Source organism: Apium graveolens, chromosome 2 (assembly GCF_009905375.1).
Source record: "Apium graveolens cultivar Ventura chromosome 2, ASM990537v1, whole genome shotgun sequence".
NCBI classification, from domain to species: Eukaryota; Viridiplantae; Streptophyta; class Magnoliopsida; order Apiales; family Apiaceae; genus Apium; species Apium graveolens.
In genome coordinates, this window is record NC_133648.1 from 49,717,351 (window position 1) to 49,732,346 (window position 14,996).

Consider the following 14,996-nt stretch of genomic DNA (forward strand, 5'->3'; position numbering starts at 1 on the left):
AAATAAATCCAAAACTAAACTAATTAGACCACATTAATTCACTTATAACTTCAGCAGATGAGAGACAGCGATAAAATTACAAACAGAATACTGCAAAATGAAGATAGAAGTTCAACCTAAAGATGAGCAACAACAACATACAAAGGCTTTTTTCCTATCATAGATTTGTTCATCTCATTCATCTGAATATAATTTTCGAGTGCCTCAAATCGAGCAGCATCGAAATTGCAGCTAAATTCCCTATCCAAGCAATGACCACCACCCTGATAATGTCCATAAGGACAGTGAGTTGAAGTCGGTGCTTGTTTCGCTCCTCCTTTGTTTAATGTTGGTGGTGCTGCTGCTGCAGATGGTGCTCTACTGGTTGCAGCTGATGCTGCATCACGTTTTATTCTTGCGATTAATTGAGCGTCACTTCTACGAATGTATTCTTCCATGTCACGAGCAGCTTTTGCAGAAGAGAAAGCAGAATGTGTTCCTTGCTCTCTTTCATCGACATCTGTCTTTCTATGACGCTTAAAAGAAGAATTTAGTTTTTTATCCATGAGAATCTTATATGAAGTAAGGAGATTGAGAACATTCTGATGAGCATCGGGATCATTGGGCCTTTTGTCTGAATGAATTTCCAGAAGCTTCGATCTATATGCTTTCTTAATTTCTAATACCGAGAGTTTGGGCCCGTCCCCACTGCTTGGTAACCCCAAGATAGCATAATGATCTATGTAATCATCCATTAGTTTTCAGTTTTCACTATTTCACGAAAACAAATCCAATCAAAACCCCTAAACAAACAATTGTACATAAAATTGAATATGAACCCTAATTTTATCAATCAATTTAATCCAATAACCCTAAATTGACAGAGAACCAATTGTATTGTCTGTAAAATATACTAATAAAACATAAAACCCATGATACAAAGGTTCGAATTTTACCTGAAAGGTTGAAATTCAATCAAAAACTTTAAGTTGCAATTGCATGAGTATCGCCTCAAGATTTACCTGAACAATTATAGAGCATATTAGAAAAGCTATAGGTCGAAAACAGAGCCGACACATGACATTAATAACATGCAAGGACATACCTTGCAAGATGTTATGGTTCTAAACTTTGAAAATAAATCCAAAACTAAACTAATTAGAGCAGATTAATTCACTTATAACTTCAGCAGATGAGAGACAACGATAAAATTACTAACAGAATACTGCAAAATGAAGATAGAAGTTCAACCTGAAGATGAGCAACAACAACATACAAAGGCTTTTTTCCTATCATAGTTCTGTTCATCTCATTCATCTGAATACAATTTTCGAGTGCCTCAAATCGGGCAGCATCGAAATTGCAGCTAAATTCCCTATTCAAGCAATGACCACCACCCTAATAATGTCCACAAGGACAGTAAGTTGAAGTCGTGCTTGGTTCGCCCCTCCTTTGTTTAATGTTAGCGGAGATGAAAAGACAAAAGTCGGGAAATGATTAAATCTTGGGCAGGAAGACCAAAAATAAATTAACAATTAATATAGTTTTTTATAAAAAAAATTATCCAAAAAATTTAGATAGAGGATCAGAGACGGAGACGACTCTGAGATGAGAAAAAACTTGTTTGGAGGATGTAGAAACTGCCACGTCACCCATGCGTGATTTTCTTTTATAGAAATATATATATATATATATATATATATATATATATTATATTTAATATGTTTATTTATATGTATTTAATTATAAATTATTAATTATTTTGTAATTAACTATAGCTCTACGTTATATGGGTGCATATGTTCATATTAAATTTTTTTGGAAATTTAGTTTATAAGTATATTAAATTCTGAAACATAAAAGATTATAAAATTTGAGAATCGGGGCTAATCAGTTGTGGTTTAGATTAATGATAAAATGATAAATCAATTGTTAATAATAATGATTTATAGCGAATTATCAAATTGTAAAAAATAAATCCATAAAATTTAATTGAGTTTTTTTTTTTGAAAAATTGAAGAATTGAAGAACATTATATATATTAAAATATGAAAAATGCTAAAATTCCAAAAAATTGTTACAATTTTTTTCCAAAATACTTTTAAATGGTAACTTTCCTCGTAATAATATGGGATCTTGCGTGCATTTATATGAGTCCACAAATTACATTTTGACATGTGTCGTGTCATGTCACGTTTTTTTGTAACTATTTTAGTACAAATTTTTGGTTATTTAGCATTACTCTTAGAAATTATGTAATTTTCTTGAAATTACTTTCTCACTAGATTTACAACTCGTGCCATGCATGGGTCTTTATTAATATTTTTATATTATTTAAAATTATAATAATTTCTTTTTGGATCATTATCCTATTAGTATATTTATAAATAATAACATATCCCACAAAAGTTGGCTCAGTTGGTTAAAAAGGGATAACTATCCTCTTGGTCATAGGTTCGAATCTCACGGGAGGAGAATTTATGATTATGCCTCGTGAGTCAGAGTCTGTCGCTTAAATATGGTTTACCTTGGTTCACGTGGTTTGCAGGCTATTGCGTGAGCCCGTAGGATTTACCTAGTGCGCACCCAAAGGGTTGCGTGGGTTATCTACGATAAAAAAAATAATATCATAAATATTTGTTGTTAACAGGATTCGAACATCAAGTTTGGGTAGTGTATAAATAATAATATAAATATTTATTATTGGTGGGGTTCGAACCTATGAGGTTGAGTATTGTATAAATAATAATATAATATTTATTTTTTGTGGGGTTCGAATCTGGGAGCTTGAGTGATGTATATTTTTTTAGTATTTGAATATAAATGTCCTTATCACTTGATAAAAAGATCTGACGATCATAAATGGATAGGGTTAAATATCAAAGTGGTCACTCAACTGAACACCATATATCAGTTTAATCATCAAAGTTAACGGGATATTATTTGAATCATTAAAGTCATAATAAATATCATACATATACCTCAAAATATGTGCTCGAGAATTAAAATTTATTTTATAGAGTTCTATATAGTTTTCTTGAATCTTATTACAACCAAATGAAAATGTATAAATTCTAGTATTTTCTATAATATAATAAGATTTTTTTTAATTTATTTACTATTTATTTTTAATTTTGTAGTCATTTGCTTTATTTAAATAAAATAATTAGTAGATATTTTTTTTAAAATCTCAAAAAATCATCTAAAATACTATGTATTCATAACTTTTCATTTGGTTGTAATATTTAAAAAAATGTTTAAAACTCCATAAAATAAATTTTAATTCTCGAGCACATATTTTGAGGTATCTGTTTGATATTTATTATTATTTTAGTGATCCAAATGATACTCCGTTAAGTTTGATGATTAAACTGATATATGACCTTCAGTTGAGTGACCACTTTAATATTTAACCCTAAATGGATATAACAAAATCAACCAAAAAAAAGACATATCAAATTATACCTCATTCCGATTATTATAATATATATAGATTTCCTCTTTCGAATTTTTTTATTAATTATTAAAAAATATTTAATCATGCATTTAAATTTATTATATAAATATATGGATAATTTTCCCCGCTTATCTCCGGTAATTAGTACTTTATCAGTAAAATTTTCCCCGCTTACCTCCGGTTCCTATTAAAAAACTTTTTACGAGGCTAACCACTAAAGTATTGAGCTGATGGGCTGGACCGTATCTTATGATATGCACATATTTATTGGACCTATAAAATATTAACACTTTTTCTAGCGCCACTTGATCGATTTAATATTAAGGCTGTATTTGTGGCCCAATCTCAAAAAACCCTCAAGCCACCGTCTCCGCCGTTGCCGATGGCTGATGTTGCCGGAACTTCTTCAGCTCCGGCGAAGAATGACAAGCCAGTTGTAGTGAGGGTTAAACGCAAGGCTTTTCAGTCACGGCTCGATGCTTTCTGTAAGTTATAAGTGCATGTAATAAAGATTGTGCCTTTTCTTAAGTTTAATCATTTCAAGAATTTAAATATATATGTTGTGCTTAATTTGCATTTTATGGGCAGGGCTTGAAATAAATGACAGACCCTTGAAGCGTCCGTTGATTGATTTTGAGAAGCTGTCTTTGTCTCAATCATCCACCAAAGGTGTGATTTTTACTATTTCAAGAATTTTAAAGTTGCGCATAATTTTAAGAGTTTATGTGTGTATTTTGTTTGTGTTTAAATGCGTCACTAGTACCCATCTTACACGGTAGAAGATATCAGAGGCCCTAACTAATTTCGCACTCGGGAATATAGCTAAAGGAGCCAACTTTGAGGAACCAATTCAAGAATTTGATAATTATGCATAATTATAAGAAATTGTGTCGAAAAGGTGTGATTTTTTTACCAATGCAAGAATTTAAAAGTTGTGCATAATTATAAGAAAATGCGGGTGCATGCTAAAATGGGTCACGGATTAGAGTGAGTCGACCCATCCTACGCCGTAGATATTAGATTGGCCTAACTCACTCAGAGTGTGGCTAAACGAGCCGACTTTGGGAAACCTATGTAAGTTCGACCTTTGTGAGGGGTACCATCTATACCTCTGTCCATCTATACCTCTGTTAACTGTACAGGACGAGCTAGTTCAATATCACACTCTATACAACTTTGGCCGTGGAATTGGTCCTGTTTGAGTATATAGAAGATATTATATAGAACATTTGTATTTTCTAGTTAAAAAGTCATACTTCGAGGATACTTGATACTTGCAACCTTTTATACATTTGCCTTTATCTTATAAGTTGTTTAAGGGTTTCCTTAGGAACGAGACGTTGGTTCATTAGTGAAGGGTGTGGTTGTGTTGTACAATTGTACTGCATAATTGGTGCATAATTGGTGTTGATGTGTATTTTTAGAAGTTCGTTCTCTGGGAAAGACTAATATCAACACCAATTTCAAGTCTTTTATTTCTTACCGTTCAGAAGTGGAGAATAATTTGGAGAATAATTTTGTGGATGTTTTAACTATCCACTAATTTAATCTAATAAACAAATAAAAGTTATATAAGATATATGAGAGAAACAATCCAAGAATAAGGGTTCTTCAATGACTATCATAAATGTCTAGTTCGTGTCTCTTGTTTTGTTAAAAACTATCCTTCTAATGTTTATAAAATCCTCTCCCAAGGTTCCCAAGGTAGATTATAGTGCCTACAATTATCCCTTGAAAACCAAGGATTACATGTTTCACAATTCGCATATTAATCTCCCGATTCAATACTTAAATTGTGTCTATCATATCATATCATGTACTAGAATTACAACTCCTCTCCCGATTCGTTATAATTCCTATAGATACAATCAAAGGTTCGCGACTCCCTCAATTGTGTTAAGCCCTCAATGATAGATTAACAATCACAAGAAAATCACAATACAACTAAATAAACACAACAAGCCAAGAAATACTACCCGACTCTTGGATTAAGGGATTATCTACTCATGATATATGAAGAAAACAAATATATATTAAAACCACAAATCATGAGTTGAGAATATAATTACAGAGAAAACAACTTGAAGAGTTCCTTTGAAATCTGGACGAATCCCTTCGCTCCTTCTCCCAATCTCGCTCTCTAGCTGCCTCTCTCCCTTCTCTCTCAAGAATAATGGATATCTCTATTCTATTCTCTAATACAATATGTTATGGTTTTCTGTATACAATATATAATAAAGAGTTTTAATGCTTTTCCCAAAATAAATTGGACTTTGATATAAAATTCGTAGGCTGTCTTCCAAGCCTGATTATGGGCTTCTCCAGTTGGAATCTTGGTGTTGGACCACTTCAAAACTGTAGATAATTCATTTAGCTTCGCGTGGGTTGTAAGATCGCTCAATTCTGATGTCCAGAACTCAAGTTACGGCCCAAGCAGTGATGTATGCGCGTGCAGCACAATAAATCTGAATTTCCTTATGATTTAAGTCCAAATAAGCCCAATTCCATATAAAGTTGGGAATTCTTTATTTCCTGTCATAAAATACTAAACTCTAATTAATAATATCCAATTAATAATATAATATTATAAATATTAGAATAAAATCCTTTAAAATATATATAAATATATACTCTATCAATTGGCTAATAGAGTGTAGGAGAGTATATTACTGTTTTTGGTGTTGGAATGTTTTATATTTGCTTGTACGTGTGAAATGGGTTTTCGATAGGTATGGAGTTGGATTTTAAGATATTTAAGATACATTTTTAACATGTGCAGTAGAGGAGGTGAAAACCAAGAAGGTCTTTGTACAGCATATTGAAACACTTAGCAACTCGGAGGTGAAGGTTGATGTGTTGCGATCATTTGTGGTAAGTGTGATTTGTGTTTCCTTGGACTTATACATCCTTTGTCATGTCAGTTAAATAGACTTCATGTATGCTGCTTTTGTGGCATTCACTACTAACTGGTAAGCGCCATTTGCAATATGGTCGTATCAACCTTAAGGATGAACTAGATTTTAGGCCTCCATAATTACAGAAAGCACAACTTTGTTATAAGTATTTGATTAATTTTTTGCAAGTATTTTTCCAGTGTTCTAACTAGCTACTATTCTTAAGCAGCCTGAAACTTTGAACACTGTGGACTTTATAACGAAAAGTGATGAAAAAAGACGTACTTTCAAAACAGAGAATGTAAGGTCCCTTTGCCTTTTTCTGTGAATGCATGTCTATGTACTATATGCGCTAATTTGAAATGAACAATATGTACAATTTGCAGTGATAGTTTAATTAAAATACCATATATATCTGGAGTGTATGTTCATAAGTTTTTGTCATACTATATATCTTATTGGAAAGATATGCATGATTTTGTTATTATGTTAATTCGCATCATTAGAGAATTATTTCAGTTTACTTTTTACGTATAATTGCTAAATTGGCTACTTTTCTTTTCGTCTTCTAGAAAAGCTTAGTATCGCAAACTGAAGTTGGTTGGTAAGTCATGAGAATTTTATTAAGACTTATCTGGCTTATATTTAGTTTAGTGGAGCTTAAAAATGTCTTTTTTATCGTTATCACTTGAGATGGTTACCATATATAAATTTACTTAAAGATGATAACTTTATATACTTAACAAGGTGAACTTTTATGCACGTGGAAGTGGTATTGAAGTAGAAATGTGATTGATTGAAATTATGCTGGTGAACTGGTGAAGCAAATCTAATTTGTTGCTAGTGAAATTCCGGAAATAATAGAAATGTATCTATAAGTATAAAATATGTATTTTAAAATTAAAATATGCATGTAGACCTGGTTACTTATGCCATGCCAACCTTTCAATCTCTAGAAGTCATTTTGTATTTCAAGATTATACCTTAGTGGTGTTAGGCTAACGAAGGTGTTGGCCCTTTTGTTGTTTAATGTTTGCAGAAACAAGAGCAGCTTCTGGGGAAAGCTAAGAAGGAGCATGAGGTATAAAAATTTAATTTTAGTACAATTATTATGCTTTGGTATAGGAGTAGTAAAGCACAAGCTGTTTGTGAGCTCGGCTTGCCTTGACCTTGTTAGAATGCCAAGCACAAATGTAATGTTGTCCATATATAACTTGAGTTCAAAAACTTTAGGCTTATGCTTCTTGAGTTCAATTGAATGAACTACAATAAGTGCAAAAGCTGAAAAAAATGGCTAGACTTGTTTAACTCTGATTTTAGTCTTAGTGCGAAGAAAATAAATTATGTTTAGTAGATCAGCCTCGGTGCAGCTTCTCTCTAGTCTCCTCACATCATAGAAAACATAACTGAAGGGTGACGCATGTTGGTTTAAAAGGATTTTCAGTATTTAACTTATATAAAAATTAACCTTTTCAGTGTGTTCGTGCTCTTTTCTCCTTAGATTTCGGCGAAAAATGCTCGTTTTGAGCAAGTCTGGAGGAAAAGAAAAGGGACAAAAGAAGCAAATCATGATGAAGCACTTAAGGAGATGTGTCAGCTCTATGATGTTGTGCGTGTTGATGTTCCTGAAACAACTCATGAAGGGAAAGAATATAGGTAAATATTAATATCTTTTGATATTAGGATTACTTGATACTTTTTAGATTTTTTTTATACTGATTGGATTGTTCTAAGTTGGTGCAGAAATACAGAAATGGAAGAGGAGGAGCATATGATGATGTCCTCTCTACTGCCCCTGTTAAGAGAGTGTGTCCCTGATGCTGCTTCAGAAATTGAATCTGAGATTGATAATTACATTTCCAAAGGGGGTATGGTTACAAAGTTCTTCAATTTCACTGCTCCTCTCAAAGATTTAAATTGAATCTGATACTTTTTTATGAGTCCCATGTGTAACCAGGTTCATCTTTAATATAATATCTGTAATATACCTATTTAATTATTAGTATCTTTGAAAAGCTGATTGCTCTGTAACAATGCAAAAATGCAAACCAGCTTACTAGCCTTGTAGAAGTATAATTTATTCGAAGTTTTTGAACTTTATTCAAGGGGTATTTCATAATTTTGGTCCTTCCTCGGGAATTAGGATGTGTTTTCAGGATATTGGAGTTTGTTGATTGTATACAATGGCCTGATCATTTTTTACTTGTTTTTCTGGTTATTGCAATTGCAGCAGGTAGAGACGACTATGTATATGATTTGTATGCTGTGAAGGATGATGCAACAATGATGTCGGAAGATGCTTTAAATCCATTTCCTTTGTGAGTTCTACAATCATGTAACATATTTATTGGTTTTACCTCTATTTTCTATCATTTTGCTGATCATGCTCTTTTGTATTAGGGTACAAGTGGATGATAACGACGATGATTTTTATGATGGCCCTGATGATTCAGAAAATGACAGTTATGATTCGAATGGTATTGCTATATACATGCATAATTATTACATGTTATGATGATGAAGTTTGTCATATTTAAATGTTTATAGAGGGTGTCACATCTATATGTCATGAAGTACGACAATCTTAAAGTTGAATGATGTCTGTCCATTAAGGATTCAGGGATAGCCTGGTGTTACCCTAATACTTAAAAGACTGTAAACTACATCGCGTGCCGCGTGCACCTGCTCTTACCCTTGTAAGCGTGCATGTGCATGTGCGCTATCAATTGATTGCAAGAACCTGGTGTTACCCTTGTAATTGTGTGCACGGGGGCTATCAATGGTTGCACCCTCGTGCACCGTCAATTAATTTCAAAAGTGCAACACTAGACATTTTTTGCGTAATGGTTAGAACATATTACTTATTTATTTTTTGTCAATTATAGCGGAAGATAATGCCATGAACGAGTATCCGGATGAGGAGACATCCAGCAATGAGGAAACTCAGAGCAAAAGTTCTGATGATATATCAGAGGAAGATGAAATTTCTGTTAGCCGTGCTGAAGATTTGCAACCTGAACATATAGAAGAAGATGCTTTGTTTGATGAAGGATCAGGACAAGATGATTATTTTGATAATGAGTTTGATAGCTTTGATGAAAATGATGATTACGAATATGATGATGATCAATTCAAGTAGCTTTGGGCTTGTTCTCGCTGAATGTAATCAGGGGAGTTGAAAGGAATATGTAACTGAATGTAATTAGGAGAGCTGAAAGGAATATGCTTTTACTTCGAGAATAGCCGTCATGACTCATGACTCATGAGTATGTTATTGTAATATTGTTCTATGTGATCTGTTACTGCTCCAAGTTTTCTTAAACTTGGTTTCAGAAATGATATCGTATTATTATGCTTGTGAGAAGTTACACTTTTAACTTTCTATGTGTTCTTAAATACAAGTCTACAACTATGTGTTAGTTGCTAGAGTCTAAAATTTGATTAAACCCCAGGAGTTTAGTTTCCCTACCAACCAGGTGTATGTGTTCAAGATCTTGTACTTTTTTCTAAGAAACTCGAATCAGATACGAACTGGAACAGTTTCTAGCAGTAGCAAAGCAAACTAGAAATTCTTGGCCTTCCCAGTTATATATGCTAGATCTTCTCTAAAGTTTTTAAACCCTGACGTGTATATTTCAATTTTGATGTGACCATCGGTATAAAGACGCTTTGTTGATCGTTGTTTGTATACCTCAATGTATTAAATTTCAAGTTTGGGTATTCACAAACGTGTCGAAGAATATTATTTAGTGTTCTACAATTTACTGAAAATTAAAGAAAATGCTTTTACTGGTTAAATTGGGTAGATTCCATATGTCCATGAATGTCATTCTAGAGTTATGTCGTTGCGATCTTGCATGAAGCCCGGGTTTTGGGTCGCGTTGCAGATCTTTGTTTTCTGCTTCTATTGTATGGTTCTGTAAATATGTTGTTAGAAAATAGTCCACTGCTTATGCTTGGAATTTGGAACTTGTGAAATGATTTCTCAAGATTAAAATGCGGAGAGTACTGAACCGGGAAAAAGCAATTAATCCATATCCGGTGATAACAGTTTTCTCTTTTCTTTACCTTTATATTATTAACTTTATGATGTTTGGTGCAGGTTGTGGCAAAATTTATTTCCTCGGGTAACAAAGTAAAGAAATTCCAAACAGGCACACTTTCACTTGAGGGCCCAATAGGTTGAAGTTTATGATTGCGTGTAGATAGCTTCAAACTTTTGCATCCAATTTGTGATTGCTACCATCTATAGATGATTACTGGCACTACATTAGTGGGCAAGCTGACCCAGAGCTCCAACTTCATAACACCTGGCTAGCTCTATTATATCATTGCTCCCATTGTAATCCCATTACTTATTTATACATGATTGTCTAGGTGAATGAACATAAAGAAAAACAAGTTTCTTCCAATATGTATAGCCTGGGATGGGAGGAATAATGTTCCCCAACCTAATGTCTCTTTCTCTCAACCATGGGTTGACGCATTAGCCATTATTGTCCGGGGTTAAAATTTTATACATGTTCTGTCGTAGTTAATGTGAAGGCAGCCGGCAGCTCTTATCCAAGCTAGATACTTGCTAATTGCTATTCTTTCTGCCATAGACATCCATATATATCTAGATATCTAATTCTGGAAAAATAGAGTATACTATAGCTACATGTCAAAAAAATTCTGGAGAAAAAAGATATCTAATTCAGCCTTTTCATCCAATTTAATGCTTGCATTATAGAGAACCCAAGGGAAAGAAAACTACTATGAAGGAGTCGTGCAAGAAAACTTGCAGCTTATCCAAACAGACTCTTTCTTGTCAAGGTGACATGGTTTCGAAAGTTCAGGCTAAGTTGACATGAGATAGATAAAGAAAATATATAATAGCAAGATTAGTGAGTGGAGTAGGTGAAGATGATACTTTAAAAGATATCTGATACCAAGTGGAATCAATTTTTCCATTTGCGTTCTGATCAATTAATTCTTGCAAACTACGCAAGACCTTACTATTTAGTTACAGCTGCCAACCTTGTTAAAACTAAGTATCCTATTTTAGTTTTTAGCTTTTTGTGTTCGTAATGAGTAATCATCAATATAAACTCCATGATTTGTTTGTAATATATATCGATCAAGATGCTCTCTTGGAAAGTTGAGAATTCTAAAGGCCGTCACTGTAAGGCAAGGTTTCAACTCATTCATGAACTTATTAAAAGTTAATAGCTTTTGCGCCTTAGCTATTTTAATCAGTTTCATGCTGTATAAGTCTCACAGAGATGTAGTGGTTTAACAGTCCTTAAGAGCTTGCTAATATGCTAAAGCTAATTTCTAATCACAGTTTAAACAAGTGTATAGGCTTGTCTGACTTGTTCATTTAAGCAGTAAAATGTGGGACATTTGGAGGTCTAACTGAGCAGTCCGAATTAGCAGGCCGTGATGCATTTCATTAAGAATGATTATTGCTGCATTCGTAAAAAGAGCAAGATTTTCAAGTATTTTTACCCAAGATTCTTAAGCACTTTCACCATGCAATATGCTTTAGACAGGAATTCCTAGCTAGCCATATAATTGAACATCTCTTTTTCACCATTTACATCTGGTAAATGCTCAAGTCATGCCTACATTATTCTTGCATCTTACTTTTATCCTTGTGAAGTTCAATGATTAACTTCACCTATATATGTAACATATATTCAAACTTCTATAGTGCAAGAGATGGTACTAATCTAGTTGTTTCCACCTCTACATTTACAAGAGTGGGATGGGGCCACAATATTTGGATAATTTCAATCAACATGGACTTGCTGCAGTATATATGAATATGAAGAAATGCCAAGCTAATATATCTTTCACTCTTCATCAAAAATAGTGAACTCCCTATATTTGCAAAACATTTACATATAGCCTTTCATCTTTCAATGGAAATCCAACCATTGATTCATAAAAAGGATGTCATACTGGTGAAACCTGCAGAACCCACCCCTTCTCAAGTTCTTTCTTTGTCTACTATAGACAATGATCGGAACATTGAATTACTTTGTCAAACAGTCTACGTTTACAAGACGAATAGCATCACTAGTCTGGACCCAGCTTTGGTAATCAAAGAAGCTCTTTCAAAGGTTTTGGTTTACTTCTATCCCTTGGCAGGGAAGCTTAAACGTGAGGATGGGAAACTCCGAATCACATGCAATGCAGATGGCGTGCCTTTTTTAGAGGCATGCGCTGATTGCAAACTTTCATCTCTTAACTATTTGGATGGGATTGACACTGAAACAGCCAAACTCTTAGCCTTCGATTGGCCTAGTGAAAGTGAATGTGGTTATCATCCTTTAGTTTTGAGTGTGACAAAGTTTTCTTGTGGCGGTTTTACTATTGGGATGGGCTTATCGCACTCAGTATGTGATGGATTTGGTGCAGCTCAATTCTATAAGGCCATGGCTGAGCTAGCAAGTGGAAAGAGTGATCCAACAGTGAAGCCCGTGTGGGAGAGGGAAAGGCTAGTAGGCGTAGCAAGTAAAGATCCTATTTTGCCTCCAATCGACATGTCTGCATTGGCAAATTCACCATTTTTGCCTACTAATGTTGTTGCACATGAATCGTTCTATTTAACTGGAGAAACTATAGGAAAACTTAAGATGAGTTTGTTGAGGGAATTGGAGAAAACAGAGAATGCAAACTTCACCACACTCGAAATTCTTGGAGCCTATGTTTGGAGGTCAAGATCTAGAGCTTTACAACTAAGTCCCGAGGGAAAAACAATGTTTTGCATGGCTATGGGAATAAGAAATGTTTTGAATCCACCCCTGAATCCTGGATATTATGGAAATGCTTTCTTATCTTCTTCTCATTTAGCGCTGACAGTAAGAGAATTGATTGAGCTCCCTCTCTCCAGAGTTGCTAAACTGATCAAAGAGAGCAAGAAAGTATTAACTAGCCCAGATTATGTTCAGCAGACGCTGGATAAGTTGGAAACGATAATACAACAAAATAAGAAGGTTGAGATCAGCACCGGTACGTCTATCGTGCTAACAGATTGGAGACAATTAGGATTGCTAGAAGAAGTGGATTTTGGATGGAAAGAAATGGTGAATATTGTACCATTACCATGGAACAATTTCTTTATAGATCTGTGTATGTTTTTACCTCGTTCCAAAGTGGATTCTTGTATGAAAGCAAAAGGTGGTATGAGGGTACTTGTTACCCTCCCTAAAGCTGCAATGCCCAAAATGAAGGAAGAGATGGAATGCCTTAATCAGATTGGGGTTGATCACATCGATAAACAATCTAAACCATGACGATCAGTATTGTTTTAGCATCAAGTATTTGCTGCTCCAACTTGTAGTCTGCGTACAATTAAGTTGTGACTGTGCAGTAACTTTTTCATCCAGTTAGCCAGCTTGTTTTTTTACTAGTTGCACTTTGTATGGTCAATTAATGACTAAGAACGGTATTGCACTTGCAATATTGTTAAGATGTATGTTTTTCTTAATTACATTGTGTAGGTGTGGTTGTGTGTGATAGAGTTGAATCTAGTCCAAGGGTGTCTGTTAGCAAAGGACTGTTTTACAGATGCTAACAGCACTGTTGTTTTCAGCGAAATGGGAACTCCTGTTTCACTTATGTTTGTTACAGCATCTTGCGCAAGGAGGGATGTATCCTAACCATATATTTCTCAGCAATTGAATGCAACTATAAACCCCTTCTTTTTTCACACCGTTGATTAATCAGTTTCCGCAATTGTTAGGTAACTTGTCCATAATCTTAAGGTTTTAAAGGAAGCTGTTGCATAAGTACTAGCAAGTATTCTCACTTGAAGATGGAAATATCTGCCCTTCAGGGGATGTAGATAAATTACAAGAATTTCTTAGTGTCCCTAGTAGAGTATCAAATTCATTTGTGGATGCTAAAAATAAATATTTTAGAGTTATGGAGATTCATATGATTCAAACTCCAAATCTGAATCAAAGAACTCCGACTTGAATGACCTTTCCTCCAAAAATAAGGGACGATTTTTTCAAACATAAAATGACATATGAGAAATGAGAATCATTGTTATCCAGACTCCAGAATATGATTATATAGGTCAAATTAAGTAGGATTATCCATGTTGAAATTTAGGTTGTTGAAGATTATGTGATGAGTGTTATCGTAGAATTGATTGCCTTATGGGGGGCCATTGATTCGTTTTCATGCATTTAGCCACTATTAAAAACTCTTTGGCCCTTTTTGGTATTGCTATTACAAACAATTATAACAGTTTTTTGCTCAGCAAACTGTTTGGTAAATTCTAAAATCTGCTATCTGTAAAAGCGTTTTTGGTCTAAAAACTGCTGTTAGCAAAAACATGTCCCTCATACTTTTGGAAAAAACTGTTTTCAGTTTTTGCCGAAAATAGCTATCAGTTTCACCATCAAACATTTTCAAAAATATTATTTTTATATATTATATCTCAAAATATGCATAAATTAAAAAAAATTACCAAACAGTCATCTAATTTTTCTAACAACACTTTTTCTACCAGCACTTTTTCTCACAGTTAAAAACGCACTAGTATTTGTCCTATCTAATTATCTATTGTATGTTACATAATCTTCTCTCTCTTTTTTTTTGCACAAGTATATTAGAGTTATCTAATTTGGGTGATAATATGTACATGTTCGGCTAGGGTTTTATGTTTG

The 14,996-nt window shown here is 33.8% G+C and overlaps 2 protein-coding genes across 5 annotated transcripts; both read left to right on the forward strand.

The window, feature by feature from the left end:
* Window positions 1–3,722: 3,722 nt before the first annotated feature.
* On the forward strand, window positions 3,723–9,707 carry LOC141707388 (RNA-directed DNA methylation 4). 4 transcript variants are annotated; one of them, XM_074510525.1, is made up of 10 exons: window positions 3,723–3,921; window positions 4,025–4,105; window positions 6,216–6,307; window positions 6,560–6,631; window positions 7,370–7,411; window positions 7,832–7,986; window positions 8,065–8,198; window positions 8,564–8,648; window positions 8,731–8,807; window positions 9,216–9,707. In XM_074510525.1, the coding sequence occupies exons 1-10, from the start codon at window positions 3,819–3,821 to the stop codon at window positions 9,467–9,469; spliced, it is 1,095 nt and encodes a 364-aa protein (XP_074366626.1). In that variant the 5' UTR covers window positions 3,723–3,818; the 3' UTR covers window positions 9,470–9,707. The 4 variants fall into 4 exon arrangements, with proteins under 4 accessions (XP_074366626.1, XP_074366628.1, XP_074366625.1 ...); XM_074510524.1 differs by having other exon boundaries at window positions 3,724–3,921; window positions 8,561–8,648; XM_074510526.1 differs by having other exon boundaries at window positions 3,725–3,921; window positions 8,074–8,198; window positions 8,561–8,648.
* Window positions 9,708–12,032: 2,325 nt separating this feature from the next.
* On the forward strand, window positions 12,033–14,029 carry LOC141707390 (tetrahydroanabasine acetyltransferase-like). Its single transcript, XM_074510528.1, has one exon. The coding sequence runs from the start codon at window positions 12,237–12,239 to the stop codon at window positions 13,611–13,613; it is 1,377 nt and encodes a 458-aa protein (XP_074366629.1). The 5' UTR covers window positions 12,033–12,236; the 3' UTR covers window positions 13,614–14,029.
* Window positions 14,030–14,996: the final 967 nt, after the last annotated feature.

Excerpts from the sequence above, each read along its gene's own strand:
- LOC141707390 (XM_074510528.1), top strand. The coding sequence starts at position 12,237 with ATGGAAATCCAACCATTGATTCATAAAAAGGATGTCATACTGGTGAAA.
- LOC141707388 (XM_074510524.1), top strand. The coding sequence starts at position 3,819 with ATGGCTGATGTTGCCGGAACTTCTTCAGCTCCGGCGAAGAATGACAAG. Across the intron at positions 3,922-4,024 it reads GTCACGGCTCGATGCTTTCT|GGCTTGAAATAAATGACAGA; the intron begins GTAAGTTATAAG and ends TTTTATGGGCAG. Across the intron at positions 6,308-6,559 it reads ATGTGTTGCGATCATTTGTG|CCTGAAACTTTGAACACTGT; the intron begins GTAAGTGTGATT and ends ATTCTTAAGCAG.